The 18,143-nt window shown below is 40.2% G+C and overlaps 1 protein-coding gene across 2 annotated transcripts in view; it reads right to left on the bottom strand.

The window, feature by feature from the left end:
- The window catches only part of cdca8 (cell division cycle associated 8), a 141,138-nt gene that overhangs the window by 19,988 nt on the left and 103,007 nt on the right, over positions 1-18,143 (bottom strand). Inside the window, exons 1-5 of one of the 2 annotated variants that reach the window (XM_055656058.1) lie at positions 17,843-17,965; positions 8,281-8,386; positions 5,897-6,025; positions 3,245-3,285; positions 2,060-2,147 (exon numbers count right to left, since the gene is read on the bottom strand). In XM_055656058.1, coding sequence (XP_055512033.1) covers positions 2,060-2,147; positions 3,245-3,285; positions 5,897-6,025; positions 8,281-8,380 — 358 coding nt within the window. In that variant the 5' untranslated portion in view covers positions 8,381-8,386; positions 17,843-17,965. Of the gene's footprint in view, positions 1-2,059; positions 2,148-3,244; positions 3,286-5,896; positions 6,026-8,280; positions 8,387-17,842; positions 17,966-18,143 lie in introns of those variants that run through there. The other variant, XM_055656057.1, reaches the window with a different exon arrangement.

The raw sequence follows: 18,143 nt of genomic DNA, 5'->3' as shown, positions 1-18,143 counted from the left end.
ACGTGGCGAACGTTGTTACAGGACTCTCAGTTGAGAAAGAATGGAAGATGGAAAATAAAGTAGAAATATTGCTTTAACATTTTGTGGTGAGAGTAATGGTGTGCTAACATGATACGATTAACCACTACAAGTTGAACTAAGAAACAAAAAGAAAAGTGGATATTGTGCTTCTAGGAGTGTATTGCAAATCTCTTGTTGAATGGAAACAAATGCAAATATTTATGCACATTTCTGAATAATGTGAATACCAAGGAACAGGAACATCAGCCTCCACATCTGGCCTAAGCACAACATTATCGCCGGGGATTACCGGGGAGAGCAAGTACGCTTTCATAATTTTGTTTGGATTAAAAATGGTGTCGGAGCACCAGTTGCTGGAAAATCAATGGGAGACCTGCAATTTGAGACATGATATCCCACATACTAATTTGAGCCGACTATCCCTACTCAGTCCTTGCCTATCCAAATACTAGTAGATCCTGTCCCTCAATTCTCTCCAGTTACTTACCCACAACTGACGATAGGCTCACTGGCCAATAGCTTCCCGGCTTGTCCTTGCAGCCCTTCTTAAATAATCGAAATTAAATTAGTGTCCTGCCCGTCATTTGGTACCTCCCCCATAGCTGAAGATACAAATATCTCTACCAGCAATTTCTTCGCTAGCTTCCGAAGCAACTTCTTCGCTAGTTAGGGAACAGACATTGCTAGCGCTGGTAGACAAAATGCTGCAGTAACTCAGCGAGGCAGGCCACATCTCTGGAGAGAAGGAATGGGTGATGTTTTGGGTCGAGACCCTTCTTCAGACTGATGTCAGTGGAGTGGGCAGGACAGAGAGAATGTAGTCGGAGACAGCAAGACTGGTGGGAGAACTGGGAAGGAGAAGGGATGGAGAGAGAATGAAAGCAAGTGCTATTTGAAGTTAAAGAAGTCAATGATCATACCGCTGGGGTATAAGCTCCACAAGCAAAATATGAGGTGCCGGTCCTCCAATTTGTGCTGGGCCTCACTGGCAATGGAGGAGGGCCAGGACAGAAAGGTCAGATTGGGAATGAGAGGGGGAGTTAAAGTGCTGAGAAATCAGGAGATCAGATAGGTTAAGGCGGTCTGAGTGGACGTGTTCAGCAAAACGATCGCCGAGCTTGTGCTTAGTCTCGCTGAAATACAGGAGTTGACACCTGGAACAGCAGTAGAGGTTGGAGGAGGTGCAAGTGAACCTCTGCCTCACCTGGAAAAACAGTTGGGGTCCTTGGATGGAGTCGAGGGGGGGCATAAAGGGACAGGTGTTGGATCTCCTGCCGTTGCAGGGGAAAGTACCTGGGGAGGAGGTGTTTTAAGTGGGAAGGGAAGAGTTTTGTGTCTGCTTTAGATTTAAACAAGCATCTGCAGCTCTTTCCTACACATTGCTAGGGCTGGGTTTTTTTAATTATTAGAAAACATTAGCTAGGCTCAGGAGAGTTTTTTGCAAATAGGAAAAGCTGACAGATTTAACTAAGATATCCACAATTTCAAATTCACAGGTACGTCACTAATTTCCCTTGGGAGAAAACTCAATTGCCAGGAGACCAAAAAAAAGGATAATGTAATTATAGGGGACTGGAGCTTAAAACAGTGGACAATTAATTATTGAATTGCCACCCAAAAAATACGAAATGCAGAAACCTTCAGCACACCGAGGTGCTTGATGTACTGTAACTTAAAAGCCATTGCCCAAGAGCTGGAAATACATATAAATTGAACAGTAGTATTGCCGACCTACTGAAACCATCATTTTCTACAGTTCTGCAGCGACTTTTACACAAATAATCTAGCACTGCCCGAGAGAAACATGTTCCTAATTTGCATTACAAGAGTAATTTGTAAGCAGTCAGCTTTTCACTGAAGCAGAAAATTAAATAACCATGAAAAACATGATGATATGTAGTGTATTTCATTTAAACATTTAATTTACTTCTTGGCTTTCTACTAGAAAAGATAGATTCAAGACGGCATCCATAAGCTGCTTAGCCACACTACAATGGCAGAGCTGTGAAATTATTGGCAATCGTTTGATCAAGCTTACGTTTTCTAGTGGTCTTCAGCTGTGTAGCATCTTTCAAAATCTCAGACTCTATAGCTTCCACTCCCAAACAGTCAGCATTAATACGTTTCTGCAGTAAACAAAGAAACAATAAAAATACAATTTCCAAAGGTGGAGTATATATTGCCCAGAAAGTTAGATTCCATTCAGGATTAAAAAGCAAATAATGACATTAAGCAATAATATATTTGCTAATTTCAAAAAGAATAGCCAGGTAGATTTAGAATAAAATACTTTACAATTGTTTCAAAAAGCCTCAAACTGCAATCTGTGGTTAACAAAAACGCACCAATACTTTAACAAGGAAGAAATATAAATTAAAGTAGCCAAGACATTTCACCTTGTCCAGTCTACCCACAATTAATTTCCTTGTTAATATGTGATAGATGAACAGTAGTAGCACATTCAATCCCTAGTCTAGTCACAAAGGTTCAACCATGGTTAATCTGCACTCGAGTCATTTACTCAGGATCTTGTCAGTTCGATAAAACCCCATTTTGACCATTTCAGTTGTTGCAGGATCCATAGTCGACAGAGGAAGGGAATCTCTTGTTGCAAGTTACCAAACTTTATTTTTAAGATTGTGTCTTTGTTCCCAATTCTGCCATGGGAAATGCTTCCACCATCCATCTCACTACTTTGAATAACCTGATAATTTGCTAAGCAAATATCATGCAAGTTTTATTATAGAAACGCATTATCCAGACCAATCAGCAGATTGTGCATGTACCTGCTAAAAACAGACATAATGTAATAAACATTGCCCTTCATCATCCTCTCAGGCTATTGGATAATATCTAATTTTAATTACATTTTCAAAAGCAACTTCAGTCTGAAAAAGACCCGACCTGAAACATTACCCATCAATGTTTGCCAGTTACTACCTGACCAGCTGAGTTACCCCAGCACTGTCTTCTTTTTGTAAACCAACATCCACAGTTCCTTGTACCTCTTCACTTTTGTTGTGCAGATATTTCAAACCCCAATGCATGCTAAATAACTTGGACAATGCCAGGTTAGCGTCAAACGAGAAAGTTCTTATTTATTTAATAAACCACCAAGAAGCTTCAGATCTTGCCTTATTGTAGCGGCATTATAATGCATTGAGAATTTATTTTTCACTGGCCACACGCAGGTACCATGCAACAAAATCAGGAAAAGTCTTACTTGTTCAACTTCAGCCACAGCATCTGCACTTCCACCCAAAGCTAAGGAGGAAAAATAGAAATAAGAACTCAGGGGTACATAAAATTAGATCTATAAAAGAGCATTACTGACATATCCAAAAATGTAAGTGATAACATGTTCCATGAACACACCAGAGCGACTATCAAAGTTAAATTCAATTTTAAGATGCAGCGTTGCAAGTATTTTAATTAATTTTGCTCCATCAGTCTAAATAATTCGCTAAAATAATTTCCAACTGCACAGAACTGCTCAATGTATGAAATTTAACAAAAAAAAGCAGGAGAGCAGGTTAGGCTGCATCTTTGGAAAGGGAAACAGGTAATATTTGAGGTCAAACATTATCTATTAAAGCCTGACCTGAGAAGCATTTTCTGCTATCTTTCTAGCATATCAATTCTTCAGGTCATTTTGCCACCAATTTAATATTTAGCAACTAATTTGAACAAAGAATATGTAACAAGGCTAACATCCAACTGACAGAAGAGTACAGTCAATTTGTGTACTCAAATCCTGAAGCAGTGGTTGAACGCAGGACTTGAGCAGAAGCCGGAATTCAGCTCTGATTAAACTTACAAGATTGTACTTTACAAGAGTGAAGAGGACTGTAGTGAAGGGGTTGGAGGCGGTTTGAAGATCCACAGCAAATGGCATCTCGCTAGCCCTAAACTCATCTCTCAAACAACAAGCCAACAAGGATGTATTTATAGACTACAGCTCTGCCTTCAACATCATAATCCCATCCAAAGTCCTGAACCTAGGAATAAGCATCCCCTCTGCCATGAACCTCGACTTTCTGACCCAGACTTCAATTAGCGAGAATAGGGCAATAGGATGTGTGACACAAAATGCTGGAGTATCTCAGCGGGACAGGCAGCATCTCTGGAGTGAAGGAAGGAATGGGTCCACTGAACTCTTGTCGGAGACAGGAGAACTTCTTCATAGTAGACATACCTTGAGGAGATTTCATAGTGGAGCAGACAAAATGTGTAGGAAAGAAGTGCAGATGCTGGTTTAAATCAAAGGTAGACACAAAATGTTGTAGTAACTCACAGGCATGAGACAGGAAAAAAATGGAAAAAAGAGGTGGGGGTCCAGGTAGGGTTCCTAGGGGCAACGCCCCTGGCGGGGGTAAAAGGCGGTGCTGATTTTTTTTAAATTGTACCTTGAATTGGCATAATTTTCTCGCCCGTTTACCCTTAATTTATACTGTAATTTTTTTTTAATTGAACCATAAAATAACACATTTTACTTGCTTAACTTCTTAATTTACACAGAAACTTTGTGATAATCATACCTTAAAATGACATCAACTCCTTGCTTGTTTACACTTGAGTCACATTGAATATTTTATATTACACCTACTTGTAAACATGATACATGTTCCTTGCTTGTTTATTCTAATTAGAGAGATGTATTCTTTACACAGGAAATCTTTGATATTTTTGTTTGATAATTATACCTCTAAATAACACAATTTCCTTCTTTACCCTTAATTTATACTGTAATTTAAAAAAATTATACCTTACAATAACACATTTTACCATATTGAATTGGGTAAAAAAACATTGGAGTGTCTATGACATACAGACTCTTGAATGCAGTGTGAGCGTTTTAACACGTAAAATACGACAAACAAATATGCTCACTTTGGTATACCTTTTAGCATTCTGAAGTGCATTAGCTAGGAACTTGCTGTCAGCCAACTCAGCCAGAATATAAGCAGCAGTCTGCCGCATCCGTCACAGGGCAATGCGGTAACTAAAACATCCACATCGTAAAATAATCATGTCAGAACCGCAGTGGTTTGGTTTGGAAGCATTGTGCCAGAATGGATAAACTGATGTATAGGCAAGCTACAATCCACAGTTTAACTGGATGTCAAACAATGTGTTTCTGGTGCTATAAACCCAAATCAAAATTAACTTAAACCGATACCCAATGTAAAACATCTGAATTATCTATTCAAACGTATAGTCCCTCGTGGTTCCATCCTCCACTGAAGCGCACGGGCAAGCAATCCTTACACACATCTTCAATCTTGCAGTGATCACAGCACCATTTGCAATGGCAGATTACCACAGCTCAGGGCTCCCGAGGCCTGAGGAGGAACCCAGCAGAGCACTTCCATGACAAGCAGTGGTGAATTGTTGACTGCATTGTTAGGACTTGCAAAACCCTGAATTTGTTCAGTTATATTCAGATATAAACACAATTTCTCATATGATCCAGGTTGCTAGCGTAGAAATAATACTCAATTTAGAGATAAAGCATGGAAACTGTTTACAAATATATTTCAATACTGAAATCAAAACTTAGATTTTAAAATTTAGATCAATTAAAACAATAGAAAATGAACAAAATGGAAGTTTTATTTCTCGCCTCCAAACAGAAATAAAAAGCCTCAAAAACCCAGAGACATTTTCACTCAATTCTACCTACAGAGTAAATTTAGGAATCTGCTATGATTTCCAAGTTCCGGAAGGGAGAGATTAAATGTAGTTTATTTTTTAAGATACTGCAAACTTGTGGTGAAGATTCACATCCCTAGTGGAACAGATCAGAAGGCAGCATGATTGATATATTTGTGGATATGGCCAATACATAACAATTATCTGCAATGCAATATCTCACCAAAGTAATGCAAGTTATTCATTTGTCTAACAGCCAGTGGGAGTTTCATAATTGCACGACTGTAATTGGCATCTAATTGCATGAGTAGACTGTTCAATGCTTTCTCCATTTCTCTTCTCCGCCGATCAACTGCAAAAGAACAGTGGATATAACATTAGTTACTAATAAATTAATTGTTTGCTATCATTCGGAATTGAATGCGGAAGAAAATTGTATTATTGTTTGAGAAAGCAAGCAGTTATTGCAGTGCATTCAGTGGAATTCCATAGTGGGAGTAATCCTGCAACATCACCAGACACGTACGCTGCAATTCTGAAACCATGGAGGTATTTTTAGAACAGCTAATGTTACAGAACAATCAACTTGCAATTAACCATATACAAAGTCCTTGAAGTCTTCTTAAATAGAATAGCCATTCCTTGACTCAGCCATGCCACCAATTCTAGTTACACGAGAAATCTTGTAGCCATTTCTTCCCTCGTGAAAATCATCAGAGACCAAAAAGCTTGCAGCAGAGTCTGGCAAAATGTTATGCTTGACATAGTCAAAGAAATACTGGGTTCAGATCAGTAAACAAGGCCATCAATATTACTTTTGAGAGGAAAACAAGCCACATTTGTGCTCTGAACTTGCTCCAGTTCTTTTCAAATATTTACACAGCAAACCTTTCACCCCCCAATAAGTTCAAGGAGAGCCCCGACTGCCGTATCGTAACTAGTCAGCTCAGCAGGAAAGTGAGGTCGAAGAGCTCACGTACAAATCTCGCTCGGCAGTCAATTAGAATCAACTATGTGCATAGCCATTGAAGCTTTAAAATTCAGTTCAGATTGAATAGCGCTCTGCTCTTGAATATATTCATCCACTAACAGTATACATGATCAGCACATTATCAAAAAAGTGCGACCACTTGATAACAAACCTGAATCCCAACCAACAGAATCCTCGATATACCAGAGTCAAATAGCACTGGTCTTTCCGGTCCAATGTTAGAAGCTGCAGATTACACAATTTCTGATGTGATATGGCAAGGACCAAATTAAGTTGAAAGTTAACACTTTACCCAAAATGTAACCAAAAGAAATAGAGGCCATAGGAATCAATTTGCAGTGCTCCACATGAATGGCCCCAAATTGCACAGCAATGGGAAGATGGTACTTATTTCCAAAAAGCAAATTAAAAGGCATCCTGCTAAACTAATGCCCATCCCACTTAGGAAACCTGAACGGAAACCTCTGGAGACTTTGCGCCCCACCCAAGGTTTCCGTGCGGTTCCCAGAGGTTTTTCCTCAGTCTCCCTACCTGCAACCTCCAGCAACCTCCGGGAACTGCACGGAAACCTTGGGTGGGGCGCAAAATCTCCAGAGGTTTCCAAAGTGGGACAGGGGCATTACTACATTGGAAAAGTTATGCTGTAGTCACTGCTTTAGCTTAGTTTAGAGACACAGTATAGAAACAGCCCCTTCGACCCACCATCTGTGCTGACCAGCACACACTAACACTATCCTACACAAACAAGACAATTTACTCAATTTTAATGAAGCCAATTTACCTACAAACCTGGACGTCTTTGGGGTGTGGGAGAAGACCAGAGCAAAGAGAAAACCCATGGAGGTGATGGGGAGAAGGAACAAACCCCGTACATACGGCACCCATGGTCAGGATCAAACCCAGGTCTCTGGTGCTGGAAGGTAGCAACTTTACCGCTGCGCCACCGCGTCACCCTTTCTTTAAGAGATGAAAATAACCTCTGAGAAGTTACATCCAAATCCAAATTAATCTAATGCCTTAATATAGATTTTAATTTGCTGTTCTGATGCTTAAGAGAAGTTTTTTTTTTTAAATATATTGCAATTATTTGAAGTTTGGTACAGAAATGCCAAATGCAACTTACCTTTGCCCCTAAACTCAAAGGAGACACCACACTAATAATTTACCCCCAAAAGGGGCAAGGTGGAATGGTGAAGTCTGGTTAAGAGACAAAATATTGTTGGAAGTCTATCCCAAATATAAAATAAGTTATAATTGTGTGCATAACACTAATTGAAAAAGTACGTGCAAAACCAAGTTATTGCATAGTGGTAAAAAGTCATGAAGGAATCAGCGAGCAAATTAGAAAACACTAAAACCACAGATTTAGGCTATCTGTAGAAAAACATCAGAAGAGGAATCAGTTTGCTGAAAGTTATCATTCACTTTGACAAACTAAAAACAGTGACTGCAAAGTCAAACAGTTATGGCAACAATGAGCATGAGTGACAGACAAAGACAATTGCTGGAGGAATGATCATAGGATTAACCAAGTTTAAACAAAGGCAGAGGATCAGAGTAAATTTGAAGATGTTGTCTGCACAGACTTTAGATATGATTGTTGTGAACTATAATACCTTCGAGGTCAAAATCTTTCAGAAAAGCCTGATGCTTTTCACGCTTCTTTAAATCCAGAGAATTATTTTTGCGACCGGTTACTTTCCGCTTTGAAGGCATTCTTTCCTAAAAGAGAAATTAAAAATAACCTGATACAGTAGTCATGGCAACCAATGTTCTGACTTTTACTCAAGGATTAATGAAACAAAGCTTCCCAAAAATACAAAAAGAAATTCTGATTTACTTTTATCAGCTTTAAAATTCAGATGTTAGAGCTTTGGGTCAATACTTATCAAATGTTAATCCTGTACTTTCAAAGATTAACATCAGTGAGCTTACCTCTCAAAGTCAATACCTAATACAGTTCACTAATTAATACAATTGCACCAGACATAGTATAAACCAAAGATCCGGAAGCTCGCTATAGGATCTTTGGTATAACCAATTCCCATACAGCTGTTGCAAAGTTAAAGCAGCAACATTTTTGAATAATAGAAACCTTGCTGTTTCTAGCCAAAAATCCCATTAATATCAATAATCTTGGGGTCAGTAAGCACGATGCTGAAGTGACAGAGAGCCCAGGAGCTCACACAGCAACAGGCAACACATTAAAAATATATATTCCAACATACTTGAAAGTTACAATGTCCACTTCGGTTCTGAAGTCACTGTGGCACAATTGGTAGAGCTACTCCCTCACAGCCCAGGAGACCCGGGTCTGATCCCGACCTCCAGGGCGTAGAGTTTGCACGTTCTCTCCATGACCACGTGGGTTTCATCAGTGTTCCCCTGTTTCCTCCCAAGTCCCAAAGAGGCAAAGATTGGCCTCTGTAAAAAGCCCCTGTGTAGGGAGTGAATGCGAAAGTGGGATAACAGGACTAGTGGGAACAGGTGATCAATGTCCAGTATGGACTCAGTGGACCGAAGGGCCCATTTCCATGCTCAATGTACACACAAAAAAAAAAATCATAGCTCATTCTAAATAGTGAAAATGTAGAAACAGCAGGTATAAGAATAATTAAAATAATGGAACGGACTGAAAATCGTCAAATAGCCTAATGGACACCGACTTGCACGACAGCATGGTTTCACATGGCAGAAGAGGCTAAAGGTCTTAACTGACCAATCATTGACCCTGCAAGCCAATGCCAGATGCATGTCTCCTTAGAGGCTCATTTCCACTTGACATCAATATTGCAGACTCAGAATCCAATGTGGATGTTGCACGATAGCATGTTGCAAGCCACAAGAGGCAATTTTTCACCAATGTACATTCTCACCAATCAGTCACCCAACATCTCCCCGAGTTTACATCTTCTATATATGCTGAGATGCCAAATTCAAACTGCCTCAGGCTGACAGGTCCAATCCATTGGATTCATTTAAAAGACCAAACATAACATAAATTTGTCAGTTGAATTTTAATGCAAATCAATAGTCGATCAAGAGAGGTAAGATGGTTGGACTACAAGTGAGGCAAGTTTTGGAATTCAGATTGTAGCCATGCAGAAACTCCAGTCTTTGCATTTGTCCCACAAATACAACTTTTTGTAGTCTGTGATGACGAAACCAGAGACTGCAGGACCCAAGGACAAGAGTAAGTTGACTGTACTATCGTGATGCTAGATATCATTCTAGTTGGAGGATTAAAAAAGGAACATGGTAGTGATCAGGGGAGTATGGTTTGGGGCTTTTCTCTGCAACGGCTTTGTTGTCTGCCCAGTGCTATAGTTACATGTGTTGGGAAAGGGCAGGGAAAAATAAGATTATAACTGCTAAATAGTCAAAGTGGAAACAAGTGCTGCAAAGACCCATTACAGGAATACAATCTTCATTAAAAATTAATTAGCACAAAATATTGTTGGGACAAGATTCTAGATCAGCTCCCACAGATTTGAACGTTGTTGCAGTGGCAAAAGCTAAAATGCCAGAGATCATTGCTGAGCCCCAACTGTTAACGATTAATATCAATGATTGAGATGGGAGGATCCAGTGCAATATATACAATTGTTCTGATTGAGGACAGCGAGAACCACAAAGAGAATGCAGAAAGGCCCCACTGGGATATAGAGGCTTTAAGTGAATACATAAGGACATGACAAATACATAATGTGCAGAAATATGGCTATCCATTTTGGTACAAAAATAGGGAGGCAGATTCAAAAGTATTGGCATTCACAAGATATTCAAGAGCATGAATCACTGAAAATTAGTGATCAGGTACTGCAAGTTAGGAAGGCAAACAGCACATTGAGCAAAGGTCTATTAACTGCAGGAAAGTCGATTAATCAAATATCAGTCCTGATCTTATTGTACAATGGATTAGGTACAAGGTGATCCACGAACAACTTTCAATTTATCATGGTTCCACTGATTTATAGGGCATTGCCGAGATATTTCCAGTAGGGAAATACGTAGTTTTCCTTATTAGTTTAGATACATTGCAGAAATGGGTCCACCGAGCCCACACAGACCAGAGAGCCCCAGCCACTGTCACTATCCTGCACACTAGGGACAACTTACAACTTCACCAATTCCAATTAACCTACAAATCTGTAGGAAACCAGAGCACATGGAGTAAACCCACGAGGTCACAGGAAGAATGTACAAATCCTGTCAGGATCAAACCATGGCCTTGGGCGCTGTAAGGCAGCAACTCTGCCACCGCACCACAGTGTCGATATCCATTAACAGATGGATAATTTTATATACTTGTATTATCTCACCTCAACCTCCAACACTTAGAGAAAACAATCCAAGATGTGTCCAATCTCTCCTTTTAGCTAATACCCTCTAATCCAGGCAGCATTCTGGCAAACCTCCTCTTCTCCATGCTCTACAAAGCCTGCATGTTATTCCTGCAATAGAATGACCAGAACTGCACACAATATTCCAAATGCAGCCGAACCAAAGTGTTATAAAGCAGCAGCGCGTTTTCCTGACTATGATACAATGACGGCAAGCATGCACTCAGTTTTATTAAAGGTTATTTCTTTACAAGACAACTGTTCTTTTTCTCCAGAGATGTTGTGTGACCCACAATTACTCCAGTACCGAGTGTCTACGTTCAGTATAAACCAGCGTCTGCAGATTCTTCCTACAGATCTTATTAAAGGTTTTCTGTTCAAACTAAAGATCCCTGCACATATGTGGCGTGGTCACTGACAATACTTTAACTCTTTCCACTGGCAATACCACCCCATCAAGGAGCAATTACAAACCATTATCTGCACCATTGGCGATATCCCCACATTATTCTACACACTGGGGACTATTTACACATACACCAAGTCAATTACCCTACAAGCCTGTACATCTTTGGAGTGTGGGGGGAAACCAGAGATCCCGCAAAAAACTCAGTCACGGGGAGAATGTACAAACTCCGTAGACAGCACCCGTAGTCAGGATCGAATCTGGGTCTCCGGCGCTGCGAGAACGCAACTCCACCGCTGCGCTTGTTAGATCATAACTATCAGAGTGGCAAATTATTTAAAGAGTAGCGATGTTATAAAACCTACCTGCAGCGGCGCTGCAGTTCTGCTACTGGCCGTGTGTGCGACTTTGGCGCCTTTGGGGGGGGGGGGGGGGGGATTAAAATGCAGGTTTGTATCACTTGTCGGAGAGGGATTTCCTTGGGCTGCTAGTCGATGAAGAAAAATCGATCAGACTTCCGTTCCCGTTTTTTTTTTAAAACGCTGTACAATTTAATAGTTGGATTAAAGTAAAAAGCGGCTTCGAACGCCCTCAATGCCAATAACGTGACGGATCATAATATCAGGACAAAACAAAAAGTCGCCTATTGCACATATAATCTTGCTTCTTGGGCTGGCTTTAATCTAATGTTATTTGGGCCCCATACGAACCAGCAGTGTCTTTGCCTGCTGATATGGGGTTTAAGTTCACGGCAACGTTCCAATCGATCGCATTCTAGAAACACCCGCTCGCGAGATGATTTAAATCCTCGGTTTTTTTGGACAATCATGTCATAAGAGGATCCAAATCGTCTATTTTTTGTGTTATTGTCTATCCATAATCAATATTTTTATACTAAATATCCACAACAGTTTTAGCCACATTTATTGTGCAATATAAAATAAATAATTTTGATTATATAGAGAGTGGATGTTTCTAGATTAATTTATGGGAATAAAACATTAAATTCCTTCCATCTGGCATATAAATTCATGACAGTGAGATTTAAAAATCATGTTATATTGTGAATTCTTGTGTGAATGGGATTAATTTGTGATTTGGGTACAGAGGCTACTAAAAAAATTGTATCCTTTTCTTGAGAAATGGATAGATGTTTAGATCTAGTAATTGAATTTAGTTGTTTAGATGAAATTATTGATTTGATGAAACTGATGAATATAAATATTTTGTTGGGTATTTACTATGTTTTAGCGTTTAACTATCATTTTTACCTTTTTTGTAAAACTGTAAATAATAACTTGTTTCTGTTAATGCTGTTCAGTGTTTTTTCCCCTTTACATTTTAAACAAATGCAAAATTGTCAATCCAAATGCCCAGCAAAAGAGACCGATTTAGACAGCATTCAGAGATTATCCGAATTTGGACTACTCCAAATGTAATGATCTACAGGACATTCTTAATGGGAAAGTAGTGGGCAGAAAGGCATGTCATGCATGGTTTGAAGAGCAAAAACTTGTAGTGCCAAAATTGAAAAGTTGAAGAAAAACAAGGTGTACAAAGTTGCTTGTTGGTTACAATCTGAGGAGTATGATGATGCTACTGATTATGATATGCCAATGTACCAGCTAGCAACTGATCTTCTCCATAAAGACTTGGTCTATTGCTAAAAATTGTAATTTATTTACCTATCTGTTACGGACTTACAGCACATAATAAATTGCAGACTTTTTTTTTTTTAATATTTTATTAGAAGTAGTCATATGGCACCAAAGTGCCTAATATATACAGGTGCACAACCTTTTATCCGAAAAAGCCTTGGGACCAGACACTTTTCGTAATTCAGAATTTGTCGGTCTTCGGAATGGAAATTATTTAGCGTAGATTTTAATGGCTGGCTCAGTGGTAGAGTGCTCGGCTCATATCCGCAAGGTCGCGAGTTTGAGTCTTCAATGTCGTTTTTTTCTTGCAGAATAAATGTCTGTATGAAATGCAGTGTGTTGAATGAATTCCTGAATTTGTAAATGTGCCGGCAGCATTGAATCACCTCTCGCACTCATGTCACCCTAGCGGAGCTACATGCCCAAGTGGCGGATATATTTGGATAAAATGTGTTCAATCTTGTTTTTGAATAATATAATCTATGTACAATTTTAAATTGAATTCTGGAATCCCCGAGCTAGGTCGCGAGTTTGCGCCTCGATCCTGGCAGTTACTCGGTCGCGAGTTCGAGTCTTCAATGTAGTTTTTTCTTGCAGAATAAATGTTTGTATGAAATGCAGTGTAGGAGAGGTGCACTGACTGTGGGGCAGAACTTTGGAAGTGATTGCCCACCAGTCTAAAAAGTCGCTGTGTCTCCCTGTCCTTGGGATAGCAGGGGGCGATCAAACAGCACAATACCACCCTCCCCCTCCAAAGGAATCCTCTCCCCGATGGGCCGCTACGGCGACAAGTGGCAGTTTGCCCACAGCCCGAGCTGCGCCCCCTCATCCGCCACCCCAAGAACAAGACATACCTTGCACACTGTCAGCTTCTGCCCCTACGTGTTCCTCTGGAGTTGGAGCGAGGCTGGGCTGGAGTTGCTGCTGGCTGTGGGTCTCTGGGATCTCCGTGCTTGCAGTGGGCCTGGGGGTCGGTGTCCCGTTGGTCCTGACGTCTCCGGCCACCCCCATGGACTGGAGCTGAGACTGGGAACTGTACCGCCCTTGCCCCCTCCCTCTGCAACTGCAAACAACCCCACTCTCCTGCAAGGGTGGTACAGTTCTCGGAGGATAGCAGGTGGCCAGAGGCGTCAGGAGCAACAGGAACCCGCTCCCCGATGGGCCCCTACGACGCCCCGTCATCCGCAACCCAGGTTCCTCTGTAGTTGGAGCGGGGCTGGGCTGCTGTTGGCTGTGGGTCTCCGAGTTCTCCGTGCTTGCGGTGGGCCTGGTGGTCGACGTCCAATTGGTCCTGACGTCTCCGGTAACTCGCACGGCCCTGCTGCCATCGCCGACGTGAAGACGCCGCGCGCCAGTGCAATGGGCGGGGAGCTGGGGAGGGAAGGGGTCACACACATGGCCGGGAAACAGAGGGGTGTAGGTGGGGTGAAACTGAAGGGAGCGACAATCTGCTGCCGCCTGCCCGCTGAGTTAAAAAGTTCCCACGCAAGACTCACGATGCACTGTGTATCGTGAGTCTACCGTGGGAACTTTTTAACAGCGGACAGGCAGCAGCATATTGTCAATTATTAACCCTCCCGCGCAATAGACCCTCACCTTTTCTTTTATGAATGGGGATTTAGTTCCCTTTTCTTCAAGGACCGACCGGAGGTTCCGCTGTCACCTCTGCGGGCCGCCCTCGGTGAACGTTTTCAAGGACCTTTCTTCAAGGACCTAAAAAATGGTCGCTATTCGGAGGTTTTCGTTATTTGGATCGTCGGATAAAAGGTTGTGCACCCGTATTTTCATAATACATTTTATGTACAACTTCTTTTTTTTTGTTACATTGAAAAAAGATTAGAATAAGAAAAAGAAGTTAGATAGTAAAGGATAGAAAGATGTGAAATATATAGTGTGTTAAGAAATAAAACGAGTAAAGAAGAAAGTTGAGAGAGAAAATAGAGAAAATAAAATAAAAAAGAAAAGGAGATCATTATTTATAATCTTGACCAACCCTCGTCCAGTCCTGAAACAGTTATTTTTTACAATTGTGTTGCACCATATGATTCCAAAAAAACGACGAATGGAGACCAACTCGTTATTAATTGGTCTGATTTATCCATCAGGAGGAATCGCATTTCCTCAAGATGAGCGGTGTCCAACATACTTGCAATCCACATTTTAAGCGTTGGTATTGATGTATCCTTCCAAAATTGAAGTATTAATTTTTTTGCTATTATTAAACCATAGTTAAGGAATAGATGTTGAGATGTGTTTAATTTATTCCCATCTTCCATTACACCAAATATAATCACTTCAGTATTAGGTTCCATTCTTGTCTTGAATAATTTTGTAAATATTTCAAAAATATAATTCCAAAATCTATAAAAGTTTTATGCAGGAAACTAAGAAGTGTGTTATAGTTGCCTTTTGGGCTAGACATTTATCACAAGTGGCAGATATATTTGGATAAAATTTGTTCAATCTTGTTTTTGAATAATATAATCTATGTACAATTTTAAATTGAATTAGATTATGTCTTACATTAATTGAACATTTGTGAATATATATCAGGTATTTTTCCCATTTAACCTTCGTAATTTTTATCATTAGTTCCCGTTCCCACGCTTCTCTAAGTACCTCTGTCGATGGTAGGTCTATATTTAGAATACTATTATATAAAGACTTTGTCTATTGCTAAAAATTGTAATTTATTTACCCATCTGTTACGGACTTACAGCACATAATACAATAATATTATAGTTCTGATCTTGAGAATATCACATTTTTGAATTTTCAAGGCAGTCTGGGAGTTTATTACTATTCCCGTCACAACAGTCAATTTTGTAATTAGCTACAATTAAGTAACTAACTAATTATATGCTTTAATTTCAGGTCATCCAAGCAAGATATTTTATATTTGTTTCAGAATGCTTCAATCTATAATAACTGAACATTTCATTCAGTTCTTTTAATTTTTAAGAAAGTTATGGCTTTTGACTGTCCTCAATCACAGCTTTTGTGTTAAGTCAATGGAAAAGCAATAGGGAATAAGATGCTAATTTCTGAGGTTGAAAATGGCCATAACATTTTTAATACTGAAGATATGAAAGTGAATTAGGTGTCAAATTAAACTTATTTTTATGCTTTATCTGATAGGATAAATTGCAGACTTGATTTAGGTATGTTACAATACTTACCTTCAGCGACGCTGCAGCTCTGCCACTGCCCGTGTGCGCGATTTTGGCGCGTTTGAGGGGGGCGGGGTTGAAACGTGGTTTTCTCCTACTTTGTCATGGATTATATTTTGTTGGAGTGCAAGCTTTTGCTGAAGAATTGTTCCGATGGCCGTTCTTTGTCTTTTTTTTTTTAATTCGCCCGACAAGTTCATTGCTGGAGTGATTTTAAAATCAGCTTCTGAAGCCGTCAACGCCGACGGATTAAAAGAAAGACGTGTTTTGTTATGTATAAAAGTGTTTCTTAAGATGTATTTAATTCACATTTTAAGTTGCGAAACGGTGATTTTTTTCCCCGTAAGAACCAGCAGTATTTTTCATGCCGATACAGGTTTAAATCCATCGCAACATTCCAATTGATCGCGTTCCAGAAAAACCCACTCGCAAGTTGATTTGAATGGCCATTAATTTACAGATATTTAACATTAAATTCCTTCCATTTGGCCTATAAACCAATGACAAAGAGATTTCAAAATTATGTCATATTGTGAATTCTTGTGTGAATGTTATTTGGACACTTGGGGCATTTAACAATGTTAATCTATTCTTAAGAAATCAATAGATGTTTAGATCTAGTAAATTGATTTTGTAATTAGCTACAATTAGGTAACTAACTAATTATATGCTTTAATTTCAAGACAACTAAGTAAGATTGTTTCATATTTAATTTCAAGTCATCTAAGTAAGATTGTTTCATATTTGTTTCAGAATGCTTCAATCTATAATAAATGAACATTTCTTTCAGTTCTCTTAATTTTTAAGAAAGTTATGGGGTTTTGACTTCTCGATTACAGCTTTTGTGTTAAGTCAATGGAAAAGCAATGATGCTAACAAGATGCTAATTTCCGAGTATGAAAATGGCCATAACCTTTTTCTGAAGTTATTAAAGTGAATTAAACTGAAGTTATTAAAGTGAATTAGGTGTCAAATTAAACTTCTTTTTATACGTTATCTGATGGGATAAATTACAGACTTGATTTTTAAAATCTCAAAATGTTGTAACATTGCTACTTGAATTTTAAAATCTCAAAATGTTGTAACATTGCTATAGACACATGGATAGATTGGTAATGTAATTAAGTCACAGATCAACCATGAACAAAGTGTTGGAGGAATTCAGGCAGCATCTGGAGAGGGAGAGTGGTCCTCAGGCCAGGACCCTCCAGCTTAGCACCACAGAGCCATCAGGAGTTGCCCAGAACACGGACGGGCTGGCAGTGGGTGCCGAAGGCCAGGCGGGCCACAAGCCATCCAACACAGAGGGACCATTGGGACTCCGGTCAACACCTTCGTAACTCTAGATAGACACAAAAAGCTGCAGTAGCTCAGCGGGACAGGCAGAATCTGTCGGAGTTACTCCAGCATTTTGTGCCTTAAGCCCGTGTCTGCAGTCTATGTGTCGGCGCCCTATACGTGTTGACTCCGGCTGGCGTAATGTGTGTATGGTTATCAAAACAAAGATTCTCACTATCACGTATACTAATGAAGTATCAACCACTATCAGACACACAGCGGCCTGCGGGGATACGGCCGAAGGTCTGCCCGCCACTACTAACCTCTAGTCTTGTCTCCGCTCCGCTTCACCCCCTCCAGCCGCCTCCCGCCCGCCCGCGCCACAATTTAAATTTCAAACGCAACGGACAAACCGGGGCTCGGGACCCGCCCTCCTACCCTGCCACCAACCAATCACAGCCGTAGGCGTGCCCATTACTGACCAATCACAGCACGCCTGTAGACGTCACGCCCAATCACAGCACGTCTGTATATGTCACGCCCAATCACAGCACGCCTGTATACGTCACGCCCAATCACAGCACGTCTGTATACGTCACGCCCAATCACAGCACGTCTGTATAC

This window comes from Leucoraja erinacea, chromosome 26 (genome assembly GCF_028641065.1).
Source record: "Leucoraja erinacea ecotype New England chromosome 26, Leri_hhj_1, whole genome shotgun sequence".
Classification (NCBI taxonomy): Eukaryota; Metazoa; Chordata; class Chondrichthyes; order Rajiformes; family Rajidae; genus Leucoraja; species Leucoraja erinaceus.
This window is presented reverse-complemented; position numbering and strand designations above follow the sequence as displayed.